Source organism: Colobus angolensis, unplaced genomic scaffold (assembly GCF_000951035.1).
Source record: "Colobus angolensis palliatus isolate OR3802 unplaced genomic scaffold, Cang.pa_1.0 Scaffold134, whole genome shotgun sequence".
NCBI lineage: Eukaryota > Metazoa > Chordata > Mammalia > Primates > Cercopithecidae > Colobus > Colobus angolensis.
The window spans coordinates 1,702,069-1,720,814 of NW_012114422.1; the positions used below are offsets into that span (position 1 = coordinate 1,702,069).

At 38.9% G+C, this 18,746-nt stretch overlaps 1 protein-coding gene across 2 annotated transcripts in view; it reads right to left on the reverse strand.

Moving 5' to 3' along the window:
* Nucleotides 1–18,746, reverse strand: part of EXOC6 (exocyst complex component 6) — a 214,699-nt gene that overhangs the window by 1,529 nt on the left and 194,424 nt on the right. For both annotated transcript variants that reach the window (XM_011934325.1, XM_011934324.1), the window contains one exon: nucleotides 98–210. In XM_011934325.1, the coding sequence (XP_011789715.1) occupies nucleotides 98–210 (113 nt within the window). The remainder of the gene's footprint in view (nucleotides 1–97; nucleotides 211–18,746) is intronic.

An 18,746-nucleotide genomic window follows, 5' to 3' on the forward strand; every position in this document is an offset into this window, starting at 1 on the left:
ACTTTTCTTTTTTGACAGAAATCTCTAGTTCTTTAGTTTATCACTGAATTGAAAGGTGCTAAAATATTATACAAAAAAGTTTTCAGAATGTACTCACTTCTCCAAAAGAGTAAGGGCTGTGTTTGGATTCACTCGAAGGTACTTAGAAGCTGGCTGTCCATAATCAGCTAGATAAGTAGACCAATCCCAAACCATAAACAGGTCAAGGAGCTGCAAAAGATGGGGGAAATGTTAAATCAACTTTTGATTATTTACCCAGTTAACATACAAATTATATGCTATCCTTGTTCTACTTTAATATAGCCTGCTTCTTAGATAGAACAGAATAAGGAAATTCATTTTTAAAACTTCATTAACTGTACTTTACAACAAAAATAGATGTTTTTACTTTGAAATTACTAAAAGTGCCAGGGGTTGTTTTCTAGTAAAATACTTTGTGTTTTCAAATAATTGTAAAATAATGAAAACACTGTTAATAGAATATATATTAATCCTTGTACTAATGTATAAAAATTTTATCTTTACGCATTAGTCAGTACCCAGATGTAATTAATAAAAGTTGGCGCTACTAACCTGTATGAAGAATTTTAAAGAACTTAAATTGAATCTCTTTTTCTTAGAGGTAAGTATGTTTACCTTTCAAGGATGCTGTTTGCACCTAAGACTTTTTCCAAAGTAATTTAAACCAAAAGCTCAGATAATCTCAATTAAGTGCATTTAACAACCTCTGCTGGATTTTCTCTGGTGATAGATCCTCCGTAGTATTATGAAATGAGGGCTTCAGGATTCAGCCTGTTAACTCTAGGCTACCATTTTGTATAAACAAACAACAACAAAAAAGAAACCCTCTTGTTTCCCGTGGTGTCTTAAAATTGACTATTTACTTTATAATCTCCAGTTAGAATCATTGTCAAATATGGAAGTAATCTTTTAAAAGCAATGCCATGCCTAAACCAAAGCACCAAACTCTTTATCCAACTTTAAAACCCTAATCCCCTTTAAGCCATTTAAAACCAACTTCCTATCCCCATTTGAATTGTTTCAGAAAGCTAAATGCTTTACTTACTACCTTCCTTTAGTTTTTATATTCTTTCTTTTTGTTTTAACTCACTTTATAAGTAAGGGGTCTTACTGGTTTTGCTTTCAAATGGAGGAAACATTTGCATTTACTCATGGGATACAAGAGACAACCACTGACTCTGAGAGGGATAAAACTCTGGGGTGATTAAAACCTCATAAAGAAAGGTTACCAGAAACTAGCTTTTCTTGATGAAGGTAAAAAACTTGTTTGACTCTTTCCCTATCCAATTTACAGGTATTAATAGAGATTTTCTTGCAACAGGCAGAAAATTCTATAATGAAAATATTAACTATGAAAAGCCACTCTATTTTCTTTCAGACAAGATACCATTCTGGGCCATACCAAAAGTTGAAACACTAGGATAGAAACTATACTGAGACAATGTTAAAGAATATACTGTCTGAAAAAGAAAAGGGAACTTATTTAAAGTTCTGTGTAACTTTTAACTGTGTTTGGCCACATTTTTCCCTCCTTTCACAAAGAGGAAAAGTTACTTTCATACACTCAGATGGTAAGAGTGTAAATTAGTATAACTTCTCCAGAATGTGATTCTGCAATGTGTTTAAGAACCTTATTAAAAATGGCCATTTGCTTTGATTCAGCAATCCTCCTTCTTGGAAAGCAACTTTGGGAAACAGAAAAAAAAATTTATGCACCAAGATATTAATCTCAAAAATGCTATTTGTGTTATCAAAAACTGAAAAAAGCCTGAATCTCAATATTAAGAGACTGGTTAAGTAGTGAGGTATATCTGTATGATGACTATCATGTGGTTATTAAAATTAACATTTATGAAGAATTTTAAATAACATGGGATAATGTTTATGATAAATGTTGCTACTTAAGTTACATAAAAACCCATCCAAAAAGACTGGAAGAAAATTTGCAAAAATGTTAAGGATGCCTGTTATAAGCTGGGCATGGTGATGTGTTCCTGTAGTCCTAGCTACTCTAGAGACTGAGGCGGGAGGATCACTTGAGCCCGGGAGTTAACAGTCCACCCCGGGCAACATAATGAGACTTCACCTCTAAAATAATAATTTTTAAAAAAGAACGATTGTTTTTATGTGGTGGGATTAAGGTTATCTGTTATTTTCTTTATTTTTGTAATACTCTACAATGAATATGTGTTAATACTATAGTTATAAATAAGGTTTATATGTTTATATATTAAAATAAATTTCAATAATGAACACCCCTCACCGAGCTGTCAACAGAAGCCTCATTTTCAAGGATTCTTCTTTCAGGTGTATGTGTGTATTTGCACAACTGTGCATGTGCAATGCACAGTGTCAGCAGAAAGCAACCTCTTAAGGCTCTTTTTCTCTAGGCTGATTTACCCCCAAGCGGGAAAGGAGGAGCTGACTTAATGAATGAAAAACCCGCACCAACTCCAACTGTGAATACAGAATTGATTCTTTTACAGCACAAAACCAGACTGTCCTAGATAAAGAAACAATATGCTTACAATGTTCACATATGGTCAGATACTCATATGCAAATCTCTTATGTGCAAATCCCTAGAAATTACAGGAACCACAAAATTAAACCTACCTGCCCATATGTAGACAAATCTATATGCTTTCATATTTACATTCTTTGTAAAAATATGTATAGAAATACATATTATACACAGTTAATTTACAGATATCTATAGAAATTTGCATGAATTTGCAAATTAATGGTTAAGGTATTAATTGCCAATGCAGATAAAAAGGCCAACGATCTAGATAAAATTCATTTATTTATTCAACATATATTGTCTGCCCACCTATCATGTGCTAGATACTGTGCTAGGTACCAGAGATACAGTATTGGAACAAAACAAAGTATCTTTCCTCAAGGAGCTTACATTGTAAGATAGGAATAAAGCAGTAATCTTTTGATGTTAACATGGAAGAAATTATAAAGAAAAGCTATTCACACAGAATCCTAGTAATTTAAACTACAGTAACACATGAGGAAGCTACTATCCTTTAATATAGAATAAGATAGAAGCCATTAACTTATATAGAAGCTGGTGACTGCCTGCTCATTCCGCTCAGTCTATGAATCCAATGGCTGAAGATCCAATGGCTGAGACATTTCAGTGTTTGTGTCCCAAAGACCACACATGAACGTGGGCAGAGAGCAAAGATGGAGCCAGCAAGCATGTTGATCTCATATTCTCATTTCTCATTTTCATGTGTGTAAGGATTTTTCAAATGCATAGTACTGCTGGAACAAGTAAATAGAAACAAACTTCAAAGCTGGGCAGGCAAGCTCATACAGTGTGTCTAGCACAGTGTAACCACTCAGTAGATATTTGGGAAATAACTGATTAATGATGCCAGACCATTATTCCATGTTTCCTTGGGAGCTTTTTTCTTAGGCTACAGGCTACTTTAGCTTATGTTGATAGCTCTCTGAAAAAGGCCAATGTTGGCTTGCAGGCAAACTATGGCAAGTAAATATAGTGAAGTGACATCTCTGTATCTCTCTCAGCTTTTCATTGGGATGTTGATAAAGAGGATATACTCCATCATGATACAGCACTGGGTCTAATGTTAAGTGAGTTAAATGATCTTCCTGGAGAAAGCAGCGTTAATATTTCTGAATGGTCTACCAGTCTCCTTCACCCATAACAATTATAAGGTCATTTTTCACTTCTTATAATTCAGTTCTATTGAAGTGAAGGATAAAACATAAAACCAGGACTTTATTCCTGGGTCCCACCTAACATTATGCCAGGCCAGATTTTATGGACTGAACCCATTTCTACAGGTGGCTATCCATGCCTGTTCTGACCAAGATGACCCTGGTCTTTGATTGGGATGACTTTAAAAGAACATGATTGCTCTGGGGTCAGTGTGATGGGAAGAAAAGGGGAAACGGGGGTGTTGCCAGGTACAAACACTGATACTTGCCTTTGCTCCACCCCAACAGTCATTGCCTTGTGGACTGCCTCTCACAATTGGTTAAGCTTCACAGGATGCACTATGTTCTTAATATTAAGATCTACATTATGAAAAGTCTCACTTCTCTACTTAAGTTTTGCTTCCTTCAGATGGCAATATGCACAAATAATATGTTCATTATTAATCACACAAAATCTCTTTCAGTCTTGTAAATAAACAGTAGGACATGGTCTCAACAGGTGAATTTATTAGTTAACACATATACCTGAAGTTCAAAGATGTAGATCAAACATGAACAAAAACAAAAATCTCCCCAGATTACCCAAAAGCAATTTTACAATTACTTATTAAAGGATAAAGTCGGGCACATGATAATGAAAATTGGTATTAAGTTCTATAAATGAGTTTCTTCCAATAGTCAAGTAAAGTAATTCCACCTTAAATCCTTTTGGGAAGTAAGCAAAGTATAGATGATATAAAAATGAAAAAGCAAAATCTTGTGCCTGAGTTCTACCTCATCATGATTTGTAAGATTATCTGAAATTAGTATCCCAATTTTTTTTTCCACCAAGGATTCAAAAATACCCTTCATAACTAATCTGATAACATAAAGTGGATGTATGCCAATATTTGTAAGTGAGTTGTACGTTTCACTTCCTCAGCATTCCCTGTGTGTGTCCAGCAAACAAAAAGATCAGCTTAAGGAAAGAAGTGTTACATGGGTGGTCCTATATAGCTCAAAATAGTCGAATCACTTCAGAATCACTGAGGAATTCATTTGTGTCAACCCATTTAGCTTGCTGACAGTTTTCCATCCTACAGACTCATTCTCAATCCATGCCCAAGGAACTTGGGGTCTCAGACCTGTTGAGATCACTTTGTACAAATGACACAATGAATCTAGGCTGACTCAAAACTATTCTATGAAACTCTTGAAGTGACTTTTTGCCTTTTTAAAAGTGAAGCCACAGTGCCAGGTCATTTTTTCCTTGAATCTGATTTAGCTTTCTTTGTTTTAGGTCTTTTGGGTTTTGCTTTTGAAGCACCTCAGGGGCAGTGACCCAGGACAGAAGATAAATAAAGTTAAGCCAACCTCAAGAGAAAAGCAACTGGGGATACCAGGTTTGCTTTTGTAAACGTGAACAGTGACCTGGGGGCTCAGGGTCAACCTCAGTCCCCCAAGTTCCCTTTTCCAAACACTAAATCCACCTGGGACCTCAGAGTTGCTTTGTGGATTCCAAAAGTAAACCAGGAGATCATTTTTCCTTTGCCACCAAAAAACAAAGCTGAGACCAGGGTTCCTAGAGTGCTCCAGAGATTTAAACAACAAAAGTCCTAAACCCTAGTACTGCTTAAAGGAAGAAATACTTGTCCTTCAAACAAATCCTGAGTAATTCGCCACTGGGAATTCAAGAAAAATGGGTCTTACTAAATTAGCTACATTGGAAAGAACTACAAGTCCTTTTCTAAATATATTGTGAGGTCAAATGATGAACTCCATATGATTTTTAAAGCACCTGGATTTTCCTTCCTTTCTAACCATCTTTAACACCACATTTGGAAAACTCCACGTGTAGCACAGAATTTTAAGTAGCAGTCCGAAGGAGCATAAGCAAAAACTACAATACAAAAAAGCAAAACAGTATTGTGCCTTCAGCCACCTAACTTTTTTCCCTTCAGGTGTTAATTGCCTTCATGCTACCTTCTGGAATCTCACGCACCCTCACCCAAGCCTGCCCTCTTCCAATGTCCCATCTGCTAGACTTGCTCTCAGCCAGTCCTTTCACTCCCACCTCCATGAGGACTAGGAGTGAGTTCTGAGCACTTCATGCTGCAGAAGCTGCTTAAAGGAATTGGTCTCTTCAAGTCACTTCACTCAGGTGAACTGTACATGTAAAGGTAGAATGTTCTTATTTTTTTATGCTATGCTAATGTAGTAGTCCTAGAAAACCTCTAGGTGAGTATGGAATTTGAAAAAAAAAAAAAAGAAAAAAGAGGCACACAGTAAAATTTACATAATCAGATTTACACACGTCCACATTTGCTTTATTTTGATTTTTTTGTCACTACCATGGCTAAAATAGCATATAGATACATACATGTGAATTTATGAGGTTAATTTATTAATTTTATCAAATATATAGTTAATAATCAAATGGAGTATATCATGAAACCAATAGTTCACTGTCGTACTCAGAAGTAACCATGTTTAACTCCTTATTTATTTATTTGTTTGCTTTTTGTGTTTTCTGCTGTTTTTTTGAGACAGAGTCCTCGCTCTGTCACCCAGACTGGACTGCAGTGGCACGATCTCGGCTTACTGCAACCTCCTCCTCCCGGGTTCAAGCAATTCTTTTTTTTTTAAGATGGAGTCTTGCTCTGTTGCTCAGGTTGGAGTGCAGTGGTGTGATCTCAGCTCACTGCAACCTCCACCTCCCAGGTTCAAGCAATTCTCCTGCCTCAGCCTCCTGAGTAGCTAGCTGGGATTACAGGCGCACGCCACCATGCCCAGCTAATTTTTTGTATTTTTAGTTTAGAGACGGGGTTTAACCATGTTGGTCAGGCTGGTCTCGAACTCCTGACCTCATGATCCACCCATCTTGGCCTCCCAAAGTGCTGGGATTACAGGCATGAGCCACTGCGCCTGGCCTCAGGTTCAAGCAATTCTTGTGCCCCAGCCTCCCAAGCAGCTGGGACTACAGGCACAAACCACCACGCCCGGCTAACTTTTGTGTTTTTTGTAGAGACAGGGTTTCGCCATGTTGCCCAGGCTGGTCTCCAACTCCTGGCCTCAAGGGATCCACCCTCCTCAGTCTCCCAAAATGCTGGGATTACAGGCATGAGCCACTGCACCTGGCCTTTAACTCCTCTTTTAGTTCTAGTGATTATCTCACTATCCCTAATAGGCTTACTTTTCTAATTTTGTATTATTTTACAGCTATCACATATGAGAGTTTACCTTACTTTACACCAGCTCTCTTCTTGGGTAGCTATCTTACCATTTTTGTCTATTTTTGTTTTTATAATTTTAATATAATTAAACCTCTATTTCTTGTTATATAACTTTTAAAGTTTTTTTTTTTAAACAGCTTTGAGATGTACCATAGAGTTCACTCATTTAAAGGGCACAAATCAATGGTTTTGACTCTATTCACAGAATTGTGCAGCCATCTCAACCAATTTTAGAGCCCTTGAATGAATCCCCATAGCCATTAGCAATCACTTTCCAAATGGGAATCAAGTAATATGTGGTCTTCTGGCTTGCCATGGTGGCTCACACCTGTAATCCTAACACTTTGAGAGGCCAAGCCCAAGGCTTGAGACTAGGAGTTTGAGACCAGCTTGGGCAACATGGTGAGACCCTGTCTTGACATACAATTAAAACATTAGCTGGCAGTGGTAGTGCACACCAGAAGTCCTAGCTACTTGGGAGGCTGAGGTGGAAGGCTAGCTTGAGTCCAGGAGGTGGAGGCTGCAGTGAGCAATGAACTGTACCCCAGGATGGGCAGCAGAGCAAGACCCTGCCTCTATTTAAAACAAAACAACACAAAACAAAACAAACAAAACAAAAAGATGTACCTGGTCTTTTGTAATTGGCTTCTTTCACATAAGCATAATGCTTTCAAGGTTCATGTAGCATGCATTATTACTTCATTCCTTTTTATTGACAAATAATAATATATTGAATGGATATACTACACCTTGTTTATCCAGTCATCAGTTGATGGACATTTATCTTCTTTGGTCATTAAAAATAATGCTGTTAGGCCGGGCGCAGTGGCTCACACCTGTAATCCCAGCACTTTGGGAGGCCAAGGAAGGTGGATCATGAGGTCAGGAGATCGAGACCATCCTGGCTAATACAGTGAAACCCTATCTCTACTAAAAAAATATATAAAAAATTAGCCGGGCGTGGTGGCAGGTGCCTGTAGTCCCAGCTGCTCAGGAGGCTGAGGCAGGAAAATAGTGTAAACCTGGGAGGCGGAGCTTGCAGTGAGCCAAGATCGTGCCACTGCACTCCAGCCTGGGCAACAGAGCAAGACCTCATCTCAAAAAAACAAAAAAGTGCTGCTATTAACATTTATGTACAAGGATTTTGTAAAAAACTGTTTTCATTTCTCTTGGGTATATATCTAGGAGTAGAATTTGTTATATAAACTTTTAATAGGATCTTCTGACTTTCCAACCTTATGTAGTTGAGTTTTAAAATAATTCTTTTGGCAATTGGGATAAAATATTTATATTATGTATTCAAACCTAAATAACAAATAGATATTTGATTAAAGTTTCCTAAAAATTCTTTATGAATACAAAAAGATGTTAATAAATTCTTTTTTTTTTTGATACAGAATCCCACTCTGTTGCCCAGGCTGGAGTGCAGTGGCACGATCTTGGCTCACTGCAACCTCTGCCTCCTGGGCTCAAGTGATTCTCCTGCCTCAGCCTCCCAAGTAGCTGGGATAACAGGTGTGCGCCACTACCCCAGCTAATTTTTGTGTTTTTAGTAGAGACGAGGTCTCACCAAAGTGCTGGGATTACAGGCATGAGCCACTGCGCCTTGCCAATGTTAATAAATTCTTAATCAACAAATTTTTTATTCCCTATTTTTGAAAAATAATAAAAGCCTACAATTATCCAATAGAAGACAGAACCTGTCATATAATTTCCTCAAGTAGGTTCACTTCAAATAGTTGAATGTGACTTAGATTTTTATAATACACACACACACACCACGCGCACACACAGAAACACATAGGCACAGCTTGTTCTTCTTGTGAGTACTGAACATAAGAGTTCAGCTTCCTGATATTGTAAGGTAGGTCATACATGAACTAGCAGTACTTTACCTAATTACTGAAACCAAAAATCCGGATTTAGTCTGTTTTGTGTCCTCTCTCTCTCTCTCTTTTTTTTTGGTTTGTTTTTTGAGATGGAGTCTTGCTCTGTCCACCAGGCTGGAGTGCAGTGGTACGATCTTGGTTCACTGCAACCTCCACCTCCCAGGTTCAAACAATTCTCCTGCCTCAGCCTCCTGAATAGCTGGGATTACAGGCACACACCACCACACCCAGCTAATCTTTGTATTTTTAGTAGAGTCGGGGTTTCACTATGTTGGTCAGGCTGGTCTCAAACTCCTGACCTCGTTATCCACCTGTCTCAGCATCCCAAAATGCTGGGATTAGAGGCGTGAGCCACTGCGCCTGGCCTCTCTCTCACAATTCTTCCATCTAATTTATTGACAAATAGTACCAATTTAACTTCCTAAATATTTCCTGTATTTACTTTCTTCCACCTTCTTCTTTTTTTGTTTTGTCTTGTTTGAGACATAGTCTCACTCTGATGCCCAGACTGGAGCGCAGTGGTGCAATCTCACCCCACTGCAACCTCTGCCTCCTGGGTTCAAGTGATTCTTGTGCTTCAGCCTCCCGAGTAGCTAGGATTACAGGCGCATGCCCCCATGCCCAGCTAATTTCTGCATTTTTAATAGAGACAGTGTTTCACATGTTGGCCAGGCTGGTCTGGAACTCCAGGGCTCAAGTGATCCACCTGCCTTGGCCTCCCAAAGTGCTGGGATTATAGGCGTGAGCCACCGCGCCTGGCCTTCTCCCAACTTTCCATCCCTACTATTACTACTACTACTACTGTCCTAGTTCAGACATCATAATCTCTCCCCTGTGGCCTTTTGTCTTACCTATACCCTCTGCCTCTCTCTTCCAATATCCCAGGTTAGCCAATCTCCACACTGCTGCCAGAGAGATCCAGCTAAAACACAAATTTGATTACACCATTCCCTTGTTTAAAACCTTTGATGGCTCCCCATTTCCTACAAGATAAAGTTCAAGTTCCTTAACATGACACGCAAAGCTCTCTTGCACCTTATCCAGGTCAACCTTTTGGCTTCCTCTCCCTTCATGTAATCCAGGCTCCTAAATGAAGAACTACTCTTAGTTCTCTTAGAAACCATGACTGGGCCAGGCACGATGGCTCACACCTGTAATCCCAGCACTTTGGGAGGCAGAGGTGGGTGGATCACCTGAGGTCAGAAGTTCAAGACCAGCCTGGCCAACATGGTGAAACTCCATCTCTACTTAAAAACAAAAAATTAGCTGGGCATGGTGGTGGGTGCCTGTAACCCCAGCTACTCGGGAGGCTGAGGCAGCAGAATTGCTTGAACCCAGGAGGCAGAGGTTGCAGTGAGCTGAGATCATGCCATTGCATTCCAGCCTGGGCGATGAGAACAAAACTCAGTCTCAAAAAAAAAAAAGAAACCATGTCTACCCTAGGACACTCCTCATTCCTCAGCTCTTCTGTATGGAGTCTCCTTTCCTTCCTTCTTCACCCAGGTAGCTCTTACTTGGTCCGTAACACTTAAGTCTAAATCAGTCTCCCAGGAAGCCTCTCCAGACCACCTTGGTTGGCTTAGCTGTCACTCTTTTGCATCCTCATACTACCCTCCACACATTTGTATCACAGTGTTTTTCACAGTATATTGATGTTAGGGGTTAGTTTGTTTATCTACCAAAGAATCAAATATCAATAATTCCATTTTTAGTCTGGGTGAATCATAGCTATCCCAGCACTTGTCTCCTTCCAATATCTCAACAGTTGACATGTCTTTTCCCTTCTTCTAATAGTGTACTTTGTAAGTGCCTCAAAGCTACTGACTTGTTTTGCTTAGTATCTGTATCTTCACATAGCCCAGTAACTGGCAAATACTAGGCATCAACTAAGTATTTGTTGAGATTCACTGCATATGTTACCTTTTGATACATAATTTCATAAGGCTACACTGAACCCATATCATATACACTAATAACAGGGCTATGTTATCATTTACTTGACGTGTAAACTACTAGTAATTAAGACATCTCTGAATTTTAGTAATGTTTTATAATCATTCTAAAAGCCACACTAGGCTATTGACTGATTGATTTAATTTGTGCCATAGGATGTACTAAAATATTTCACAACCAAAGTTCTGCTTCTTTTGTAAACTAGTGATGCCACCATCAAACGTGTTAAATAAACATTCCCAGGTCATACATTTAATTTTCCGTACAGATTCACTATATCATCTGCTACACTTACATAACAAGTAGTTATGTAATGACTTCACCAATGAAACTCAAAGACCTCTAATACTAAGGAAATCAAACCTTGAAACTCATGATGAGAGGTGTTCAACAGACTTTCAGTTCTCTCTGATGAGTCACTTTGCTCCATTGAAGCTACGAAGAAACAAGATCTGCTTGTATGAATTGACTTTGGAAGAACTTGAGCAACAAAGGAAGACAATATGAATTAGCCAGTGAAAAAAATTGTATGCCAACATATCTATACTCCAGGATATGGCAGTTGCTTGAATGAAGGAAGCCAGACCAGGCTAGGGTTTCCGCAGTACAATTGTTAAGAAAAACACGAGGGAAGAGAATAACTAGTTTTTCTAAATTTGAAAGAATCTAAGTGGTTCTTCTCCCCTCTTGCCCCACCTCAATGGTTATGACTTAAAATAAGGCAAATGAACACTTGGAGAATCCAATAGCTAGGTTTAGTCTTCAATATGAGTACTCACATATGTTTTACCCTAAAATTTTAGAAAGTCAAATAATACTTATAATTTGCTATTCATTATAAACAATGACTCTGGCTTGTTTTCTTTAAGGCTGAACTAAAATTAAAACTAAATACTTGGCTGGGCACGGTGGTTCACACCTGTAATCCCAGCACTTTAGGAGGCTGAGGTGGGCAGATTACTTAAGGCCAGAAGTTTGAAATTAGCCTGGCCAACAAGGCGAAACCCCTTCTCTTCTAAAAATACAACAATTAGCTGGGCGTGGTGGCGGGTACCTGTAGCCCCAGCTACTCAGGAGGCTGAGGCAGGAGAATCGCTTGAACCTGGAAGGTGGAAGTTGCAGTGAACCAAGATTGCACCACTGCACTCCAGCCTGGACAACAGAATGAGACTCTGTCTCCAAAAACAGAAACAAACAAACAAAAAATCCCCAAAAACTAAATATTTAAGTCCCCAGAGGCATCTTATTCTCTTATTTAAAATGGAATTCAAGCCATTCAGGGTAACTGAAACAAACTAAGATCATTAAATCCCAATTGCCTCAAGAGGAAAAGGGAGATCACTTCTATGGCAATAAATTAGTGGAAAAAAAATAGACTCCAATTTTAGCAGTAAATCTTTGGTGAAGTGATGACCTGAATTTCAGACTCAAATCTCATTTCTTATGCTTTATAGAGATAAGGCCTCAGTTTTGTGCCCCAGAGTATACATACAGACCCATTACCATTTTGCCTTGGATTCCTGAAGGGATGCAAAGTTGGATTACCATACTTAGCCTGATGGAAATAAGGAAACTAAGGATCTTTGCGGTCTCTGTTAAAGATAATATTACAGTATCTTGGTGAGTATTTGTATTTAGGAGAGTTTACAATCTCATTTCTTTCAAATCTCATATTTTATAATCTTTACTCAATTAAAAAGATATGTATTTAGTTTACTTTTCTTGAATCTCAAAGGTACTTCTCTTATGCTAGATAATATATTAACTCCTAATTATCCATTTACTTCCAGATCTGATTGTATATGTAATTACCTTTTGTCACGTACAATAATTTGCGCGACAAACATGTCAGAACACTTGCTGCTTAGTCTGTTTCAACAGATAAAATGTAGTCTTTCCATAGCCTCAAGGCACAATTAAACATGAAGAAAAAAGGCAGTTATCAAACTATGCTGAAGCTGATTCACTAAGGCAGAAGTTCACAGCATGTAGTCAGGGCTTACTTGGAAGCCTGATGCTTGCTTGAATGCTTAGTTAGTAACAGATTTCTGAGAGAGGGAAACAGAGACAACACGGTTAACATTCTGACCAGTGCAGGTAGCCACATGAACTTCAAAATGGGCAACAGATGAACTTTAAGATGCAGCTTAGTTAAGAAGCAGCTACTGGTAAACAGCTACTGAAGTCATACCTTCACTACAGGTTATTGGATAAAATTTAAAGAGAGACACTAAATAAAAGCAGCAGTTGAGGGAATTATTTTCTTGGGAAGATAAATGCAGCCACTGGAATTAAATGGATTGTGATCTAAGTCCCCTGATGCTTGCACGATGTGAATCTGCACTATGAGAGTACAAAAAGGAATCTCTACCTGACCTCTGGATAACCTAAAAACAGGAAATTAGGATGTTTCTAAGCAAAATAGGCTGTTATCCTGTTAAGATAATTGTTTTCATTGACACTTTGCATAAACATTTTACACTAGGCCATCAGAAAAACTCAAGCCATGGTGTCTCTTCTTTGTAATACATAAAAACAGTGCCTGGCCCAGTGCCCTCAACACAGTTGAGGAGGTAAAGTTTGTTGATGATAATTAAGAGGAGAACAAAGAACAGAAAGAGAAATAACAAACAGGTAAGAAAACTGGAAGCATTCTTTAAGCATTTACAGATTGGTTGAAAGTAAATTCATAAAATATTAAAAATACAACTTAATTCATAGTAAGAATCCAGAGTAATTAAGAGAGTATGCAATGACTTTAAGGAAAGCTCAACAGACAACACAACTTAACATGAGTCAGCATTTTAAAAGAATAATTGTAGCCGTGGCTCAAGCCTGTAATCCCAATACTTTGGGAGGCCGAGGTGGGTGGCTCACGAGGTCAGAAGTTCAAGACCAGCCTGGCCAAGATGGTAACACCCCATCTCTACTAAAAATACAAAAAATTAGCTGGGTGTGGTGGCGGGTGCCTGTAATCCCAGCTACTTAGGAGAATGAGGCAGAGAATTGCTTGAACCCAGGAGGCGGAGGTTGCAGTGAGCCGAGATTGTGCCACTGCACTCCAGCCCGGGCAACAGAGTGAGACTCCGTCTCAAAAAAAAAAAAAAAAAAAAGAGTAATTGTAAAATATCTGATATTTGATTATGGTGCTTCAGAATGTTAGAAATCCACACCACCTGGCTGGAAAAAATCAAGCTCTTCCTTTGTATCACTTAATCAATACTCCATGGATATTATTTGCCTATCCAATTATACTTCACTTAAATCAGAAAATACTTAAGAGCTAATACTTCTTATGACACCGTCTTAGTCTGTTTAGGTTACCATAACAAAATACCATAGATCGAGTGGCTTATAAACAATACAAATGTATTTCTCACAGTTCTGGTGCATACTATAGCAGGCACCAGTAGTGTTTACATCTATGCCCTACTAAATTTCCTCCCAACCCAGGTTTTTAAAAATCAAGTTACTTTCATTTTGAATGAAGCATTTAAGGGAGTTACAAACTCTGAGTCCCAACTTCCTCTTCTGTAAAAGAGATAGTGTTCACATGTGACAAGCACTATATTTGACACTAGTGATGAAAAGATAGTAATGGCCTAGTCTTTGGATTTAAGAAGTTCATAAGTATAAACGGAAAGATATTCACACAAACATAATTACAAACTAACATGCTGATTACACAGATGGACATATGTATAGGCTATTATCAGAGCATTAATTATCGCTTAGGGGGTGGGAAGTAGACCTAAGGAGCTGTCTTAGATGATACCCAAACTGAGTCTAAAGAAGGAGTTAATTAAAGGAGGGGTGGTGATATTTCAAGCAGATGGAACAGTCTGAGGAAAGACACAGGACAAGAAACAGTTGTGCTTATGGGGAAATTCCATGCACTTTAGTGCTGCTAAACTGAAATATGAGTAAGGGGGTAGTACAAGACAGGCTAGAGAAGGGGTCAGGAGCTGAGTCATAAAAGGATATATATGCCTTGTTCAGGAACTTTGGGTAGCCACTGAAAGGTTCTAAACAAGGAAGCTGGCTGGGCGCAGTGGCTCAGGCCTGTAATCCCAGCACTTTGGGAGGCTGAGGAGGGTGGATCACTTGAGGTCAGGGGTTCAAGACCAGCCTGGCCAACATGGCAAAACCCTCTCTCTACAAAAATACCAAAATTAGCTGGGCTTGGTGGCATGTGCCTGTAGTCTCAGCTACTCAGCAGGCTGCGGCAGGAGAATCACTTGAACCCAGGAGGCAGAGGTTGCAGTAGGCCAAGATCGCACCACTGCACTCCAGCCTGGGAGACAGAGCAATACTCCATCTCATAAATAAATAAATAAATAATGCCGGGCACGGTGGCTCATGCCTGTAATCCTAGCACTTTGGGAGGCCAAGGCAGGTGGATCACTTGAGGTCAGGAGTTCGAAACCAACCTGGCCAATGTAGTGAGACCCTGTCTCTACTAAAAACACAAAAAAATTAGCCAGGTGTGGTGGTAGGCACCTGTAACCCCAGCTACTTGGGAGGCTGAGACAGGAGAATTGCTTGAACCCGGGAGGTAGAGGTTGCAGTGAACCAAGATCATGCCACTGCATTCCAGCCTGGGCAACAGAGTGAGACTCCATCTCAAATAAATAAATAAACAAACACGGGAGCTGACATGGTCAGATTCACCACTTCAGTTCTGTAGTAAATGCACTTAAGGTAGAAAAAATAATTAGGAGACTGTTGTAACAATCTTAAAATACATTGGGACAGACAGGTGCATAGTTGGGATAGAGAGAAAATGATGAATAGGTGGTAGACAAGTAGTTAACATGGAGAGAAGAGGATGGATTTGAGAAATACTTAGGAGAAAAATAATCCCTAGGACATGATGATTGTCCAGGATATGGTGGAGTGGTTCTACCAATCAAAACAGAGAACATGAAAAAGAGATGTGATCTGAGAATAAGGGAAGACGACAAGTCAACAGTTTTGGTCATACAGCAAGTGGGACACACACCTAAGTCTAATGGTTTACCAAGCAACTGGATATGTATCTAAGGCATATGCCAGAGATCTGATGACAGTGGGTCAGCTCACCTAGGTCAGCAGTATAGGGAGTAGCCTCCTAAGGACAGAAACCTTGGGGAAACCAACATTCAGGGGGCAGAAAAGGAGACCACAAAAAAGAAAGAGGAAGGATGTCAAGGGAGTACGACTTTGAAGACGAGAGAATTTTAAAGAGAATATGATTCACATTACCAAATGCAACAGAAAGAACCAGTAGGATATGGGCTAAAAATGTCTACTGGCCTTCCCTGGTGACCTAAGTGAACACTATTTCAGCAATGTGGCAAAGCAGATAGGAATGGACTGAGGAATGAATGAAAGATGTGAAAATAAGAATAATCAATTATTAACCACTCTTTTAAGGATGCAAATGAGGGAAGAGAAATTGGAAATAGCTAAAATGTTTTTAGGCTAAGAAAAGGATAAAGTAGAGGAAAGGTAGATGAATAATGAAACAAAATCCCATAGAAAAGATAGGGTCAAGGGCATAGGAAGATGACAGCCTCATTAAAATAGCTTCCTAACATCTGAGAATGAAGGGCAGGAAGTATGGGTGTGGATATAGATAAGCTGACTACAAAAGCAACAGTGAGAGGTTAACGGTGATGGAGATGGAAGACAAGAGGCTCAGAGGGGCTGGAGCTTTCACTCAAGAGTGGAGGAACAACGGTCTACAAATAGAAATGAGGAGCCAGGGGAACACCAATCTCATTCACACTGTGCAGCCATGAAAGAATGCATCCTGCCACTAGAGAGAGCTGCAGGGTTAACAGTATCCTCCGAATTCTATGAAAAGGAGGTGAAGAAAGCATTCTGCCACACAGCTGAAGCAGTAGGGCCATTTACATAGGAATGAGAGTTTTCAGGTGGCATAGAATAAGAGGGCCAAAAGAAGTGAAAAGATGAGTAGACAAAACAAGGAGTGAATGAAACAGGAAAAAAGTTGGAAGGTAAGAAGGGGTAGAGTAAGGAAGTGGAAACTACTTAATTTCATTGAATAATCAAATATTTTAATTTTCTAGGATGAAGGATGTGTGATTGGGAAGCAACAGAAACAGCAGTGTCTGATCAAGTCTCAGAGAGAAATAGTGAAGGCTGCCCTGAGATTTTCAAAGGTAAAGAAGCCTCCATTTGGATGGGGTGAATCTCCAGATATCTGGAGCAGCAGCAAGGGCACTTGCTGGGGAGAGCTTCTAAGAGGTTTGGAGCCAGGGGTTAGATTTTTGGAATTCCCTTCCAATTCTCAAGTCTTAGGATTTCATGACCATGAAAATCACTGAATCACAGACTGAAGGTAATTGGTAGATGTTCTGACATTTACGAAAATACACATGGGTTCAAAGAAAAGGAGAGAAATATACACTGCAAAATAGGGACTAAACTGTGACTTAACTATGAGTACTAAGCACTGCAATGCATATCTAATAAGGAAGTTTAGAGAATAATTGCTGTAAATGATAGTCTCAAATTAAAAAAAAAAACCTTCAGCAATATCAGCCTTTTGGTGTATATTAGTAAAAACCTTCATGACAACTATTATCCACTTAGCTCTGAAGAGGTCACTACTAACCTTTTGGCCTCCCAAAGTGCTGGGATTACAGGCATGAGCCACCATGCCTGGCCTTTTTTAATAGATGGTGTGTGTGTGTGTACATATATATATGTGTGTGTGTGTGTGTGTGTGTGTGGAAGAATACATCCCTTTGAAGTGCTAGCGAAGTGTTGGCAGCACTGAGTTCTCTGTACCATCTAAATTAGAAGATAGGTGGCTCTACGGGCCACTGATAACTTCCTAAAGTGTGGAGTGTGTACATATACTTACTTTTCTTTTGCATGTTTGTTTTCACTTTCTAATCAAATTTTGAGTTCTTCAAGGGTAGAGGTAATAGCTCTTCTCCCTTTAGGGTACTCAATTAAAGCTTGTTGAACAGAGCTAAATTATATTTCATAGAACACTTTAAGAAGCAGAAGTTTAAGAATTGTGTCTCTTCTGGGACAAAACAGCCACGAAGGAAAAGCAGAGATTATACATGAAAAAGCTTCTAATTTAAACCACTGGAAAGCTCAATATTGTTGAATCAATCTTGTTTGAGTCTAGAACTCTGTCATGTATATATACATCTCATTCAAGTAGAGTACTGTTCTCTATAAAAGTAGAAGTTGAGTTTCAGGGAAATTATGTGTCATGTTCAAATTTATATGTAAAATAGGATTAGAAGATAATTTCCTCAACTGATAAATTAACTGCTTAAACAATTAAGACTAGGATGGCTTAATTTACACAAACATTCCCTTTTATTTATATGTGTAGCCAATCTGCTTTCAAAAAGAATGCTTAGTAGGATTTTTTAGAACTTTGTTGTCATATTCACACTGGATATAGCAAATACAGTATATAGGTTGTCTAGGGAATATTATTTTATGTAGCAAAAAGATCACAACTGAAAATAGGAAATCTGGTTATAATATTCACTAGTATGTAAAATAAACAGTGCATTTTTTGTTTTTCTAACAAAACATTTAAATATTTAAACTTCTTATAACTATCCTCCAAACTCAAAGAAACCTATAACAAGAAACAAAATATTTCCAGTCAACAAAAATAATTTATTAGAGAAAAATATTTCTTAAAAATGAGTAATAGCCAGGTGCGGTGGCTCACACCTGTAATCCCAGCACATTGGGAGGCTGAGGTAGGTGGATCACCTGAGGTCGCAGTTTGAGACCAGCCTGGCCAAAATGGCGAAACCCTGCCTCTACTAAACATAGTAAAACTAGCTGGGTATGGTGGCACGTGCCTGTAATCCCAGCTACTCAGGAAGCTGAGGCAGGAGAATCGCTTGAACCTGGGAGGCAGAGGTTGCAGTGAACTGAAATCACACCACTACACTCCCGCCTAGTCAACAAGAGAGAAATTCCATC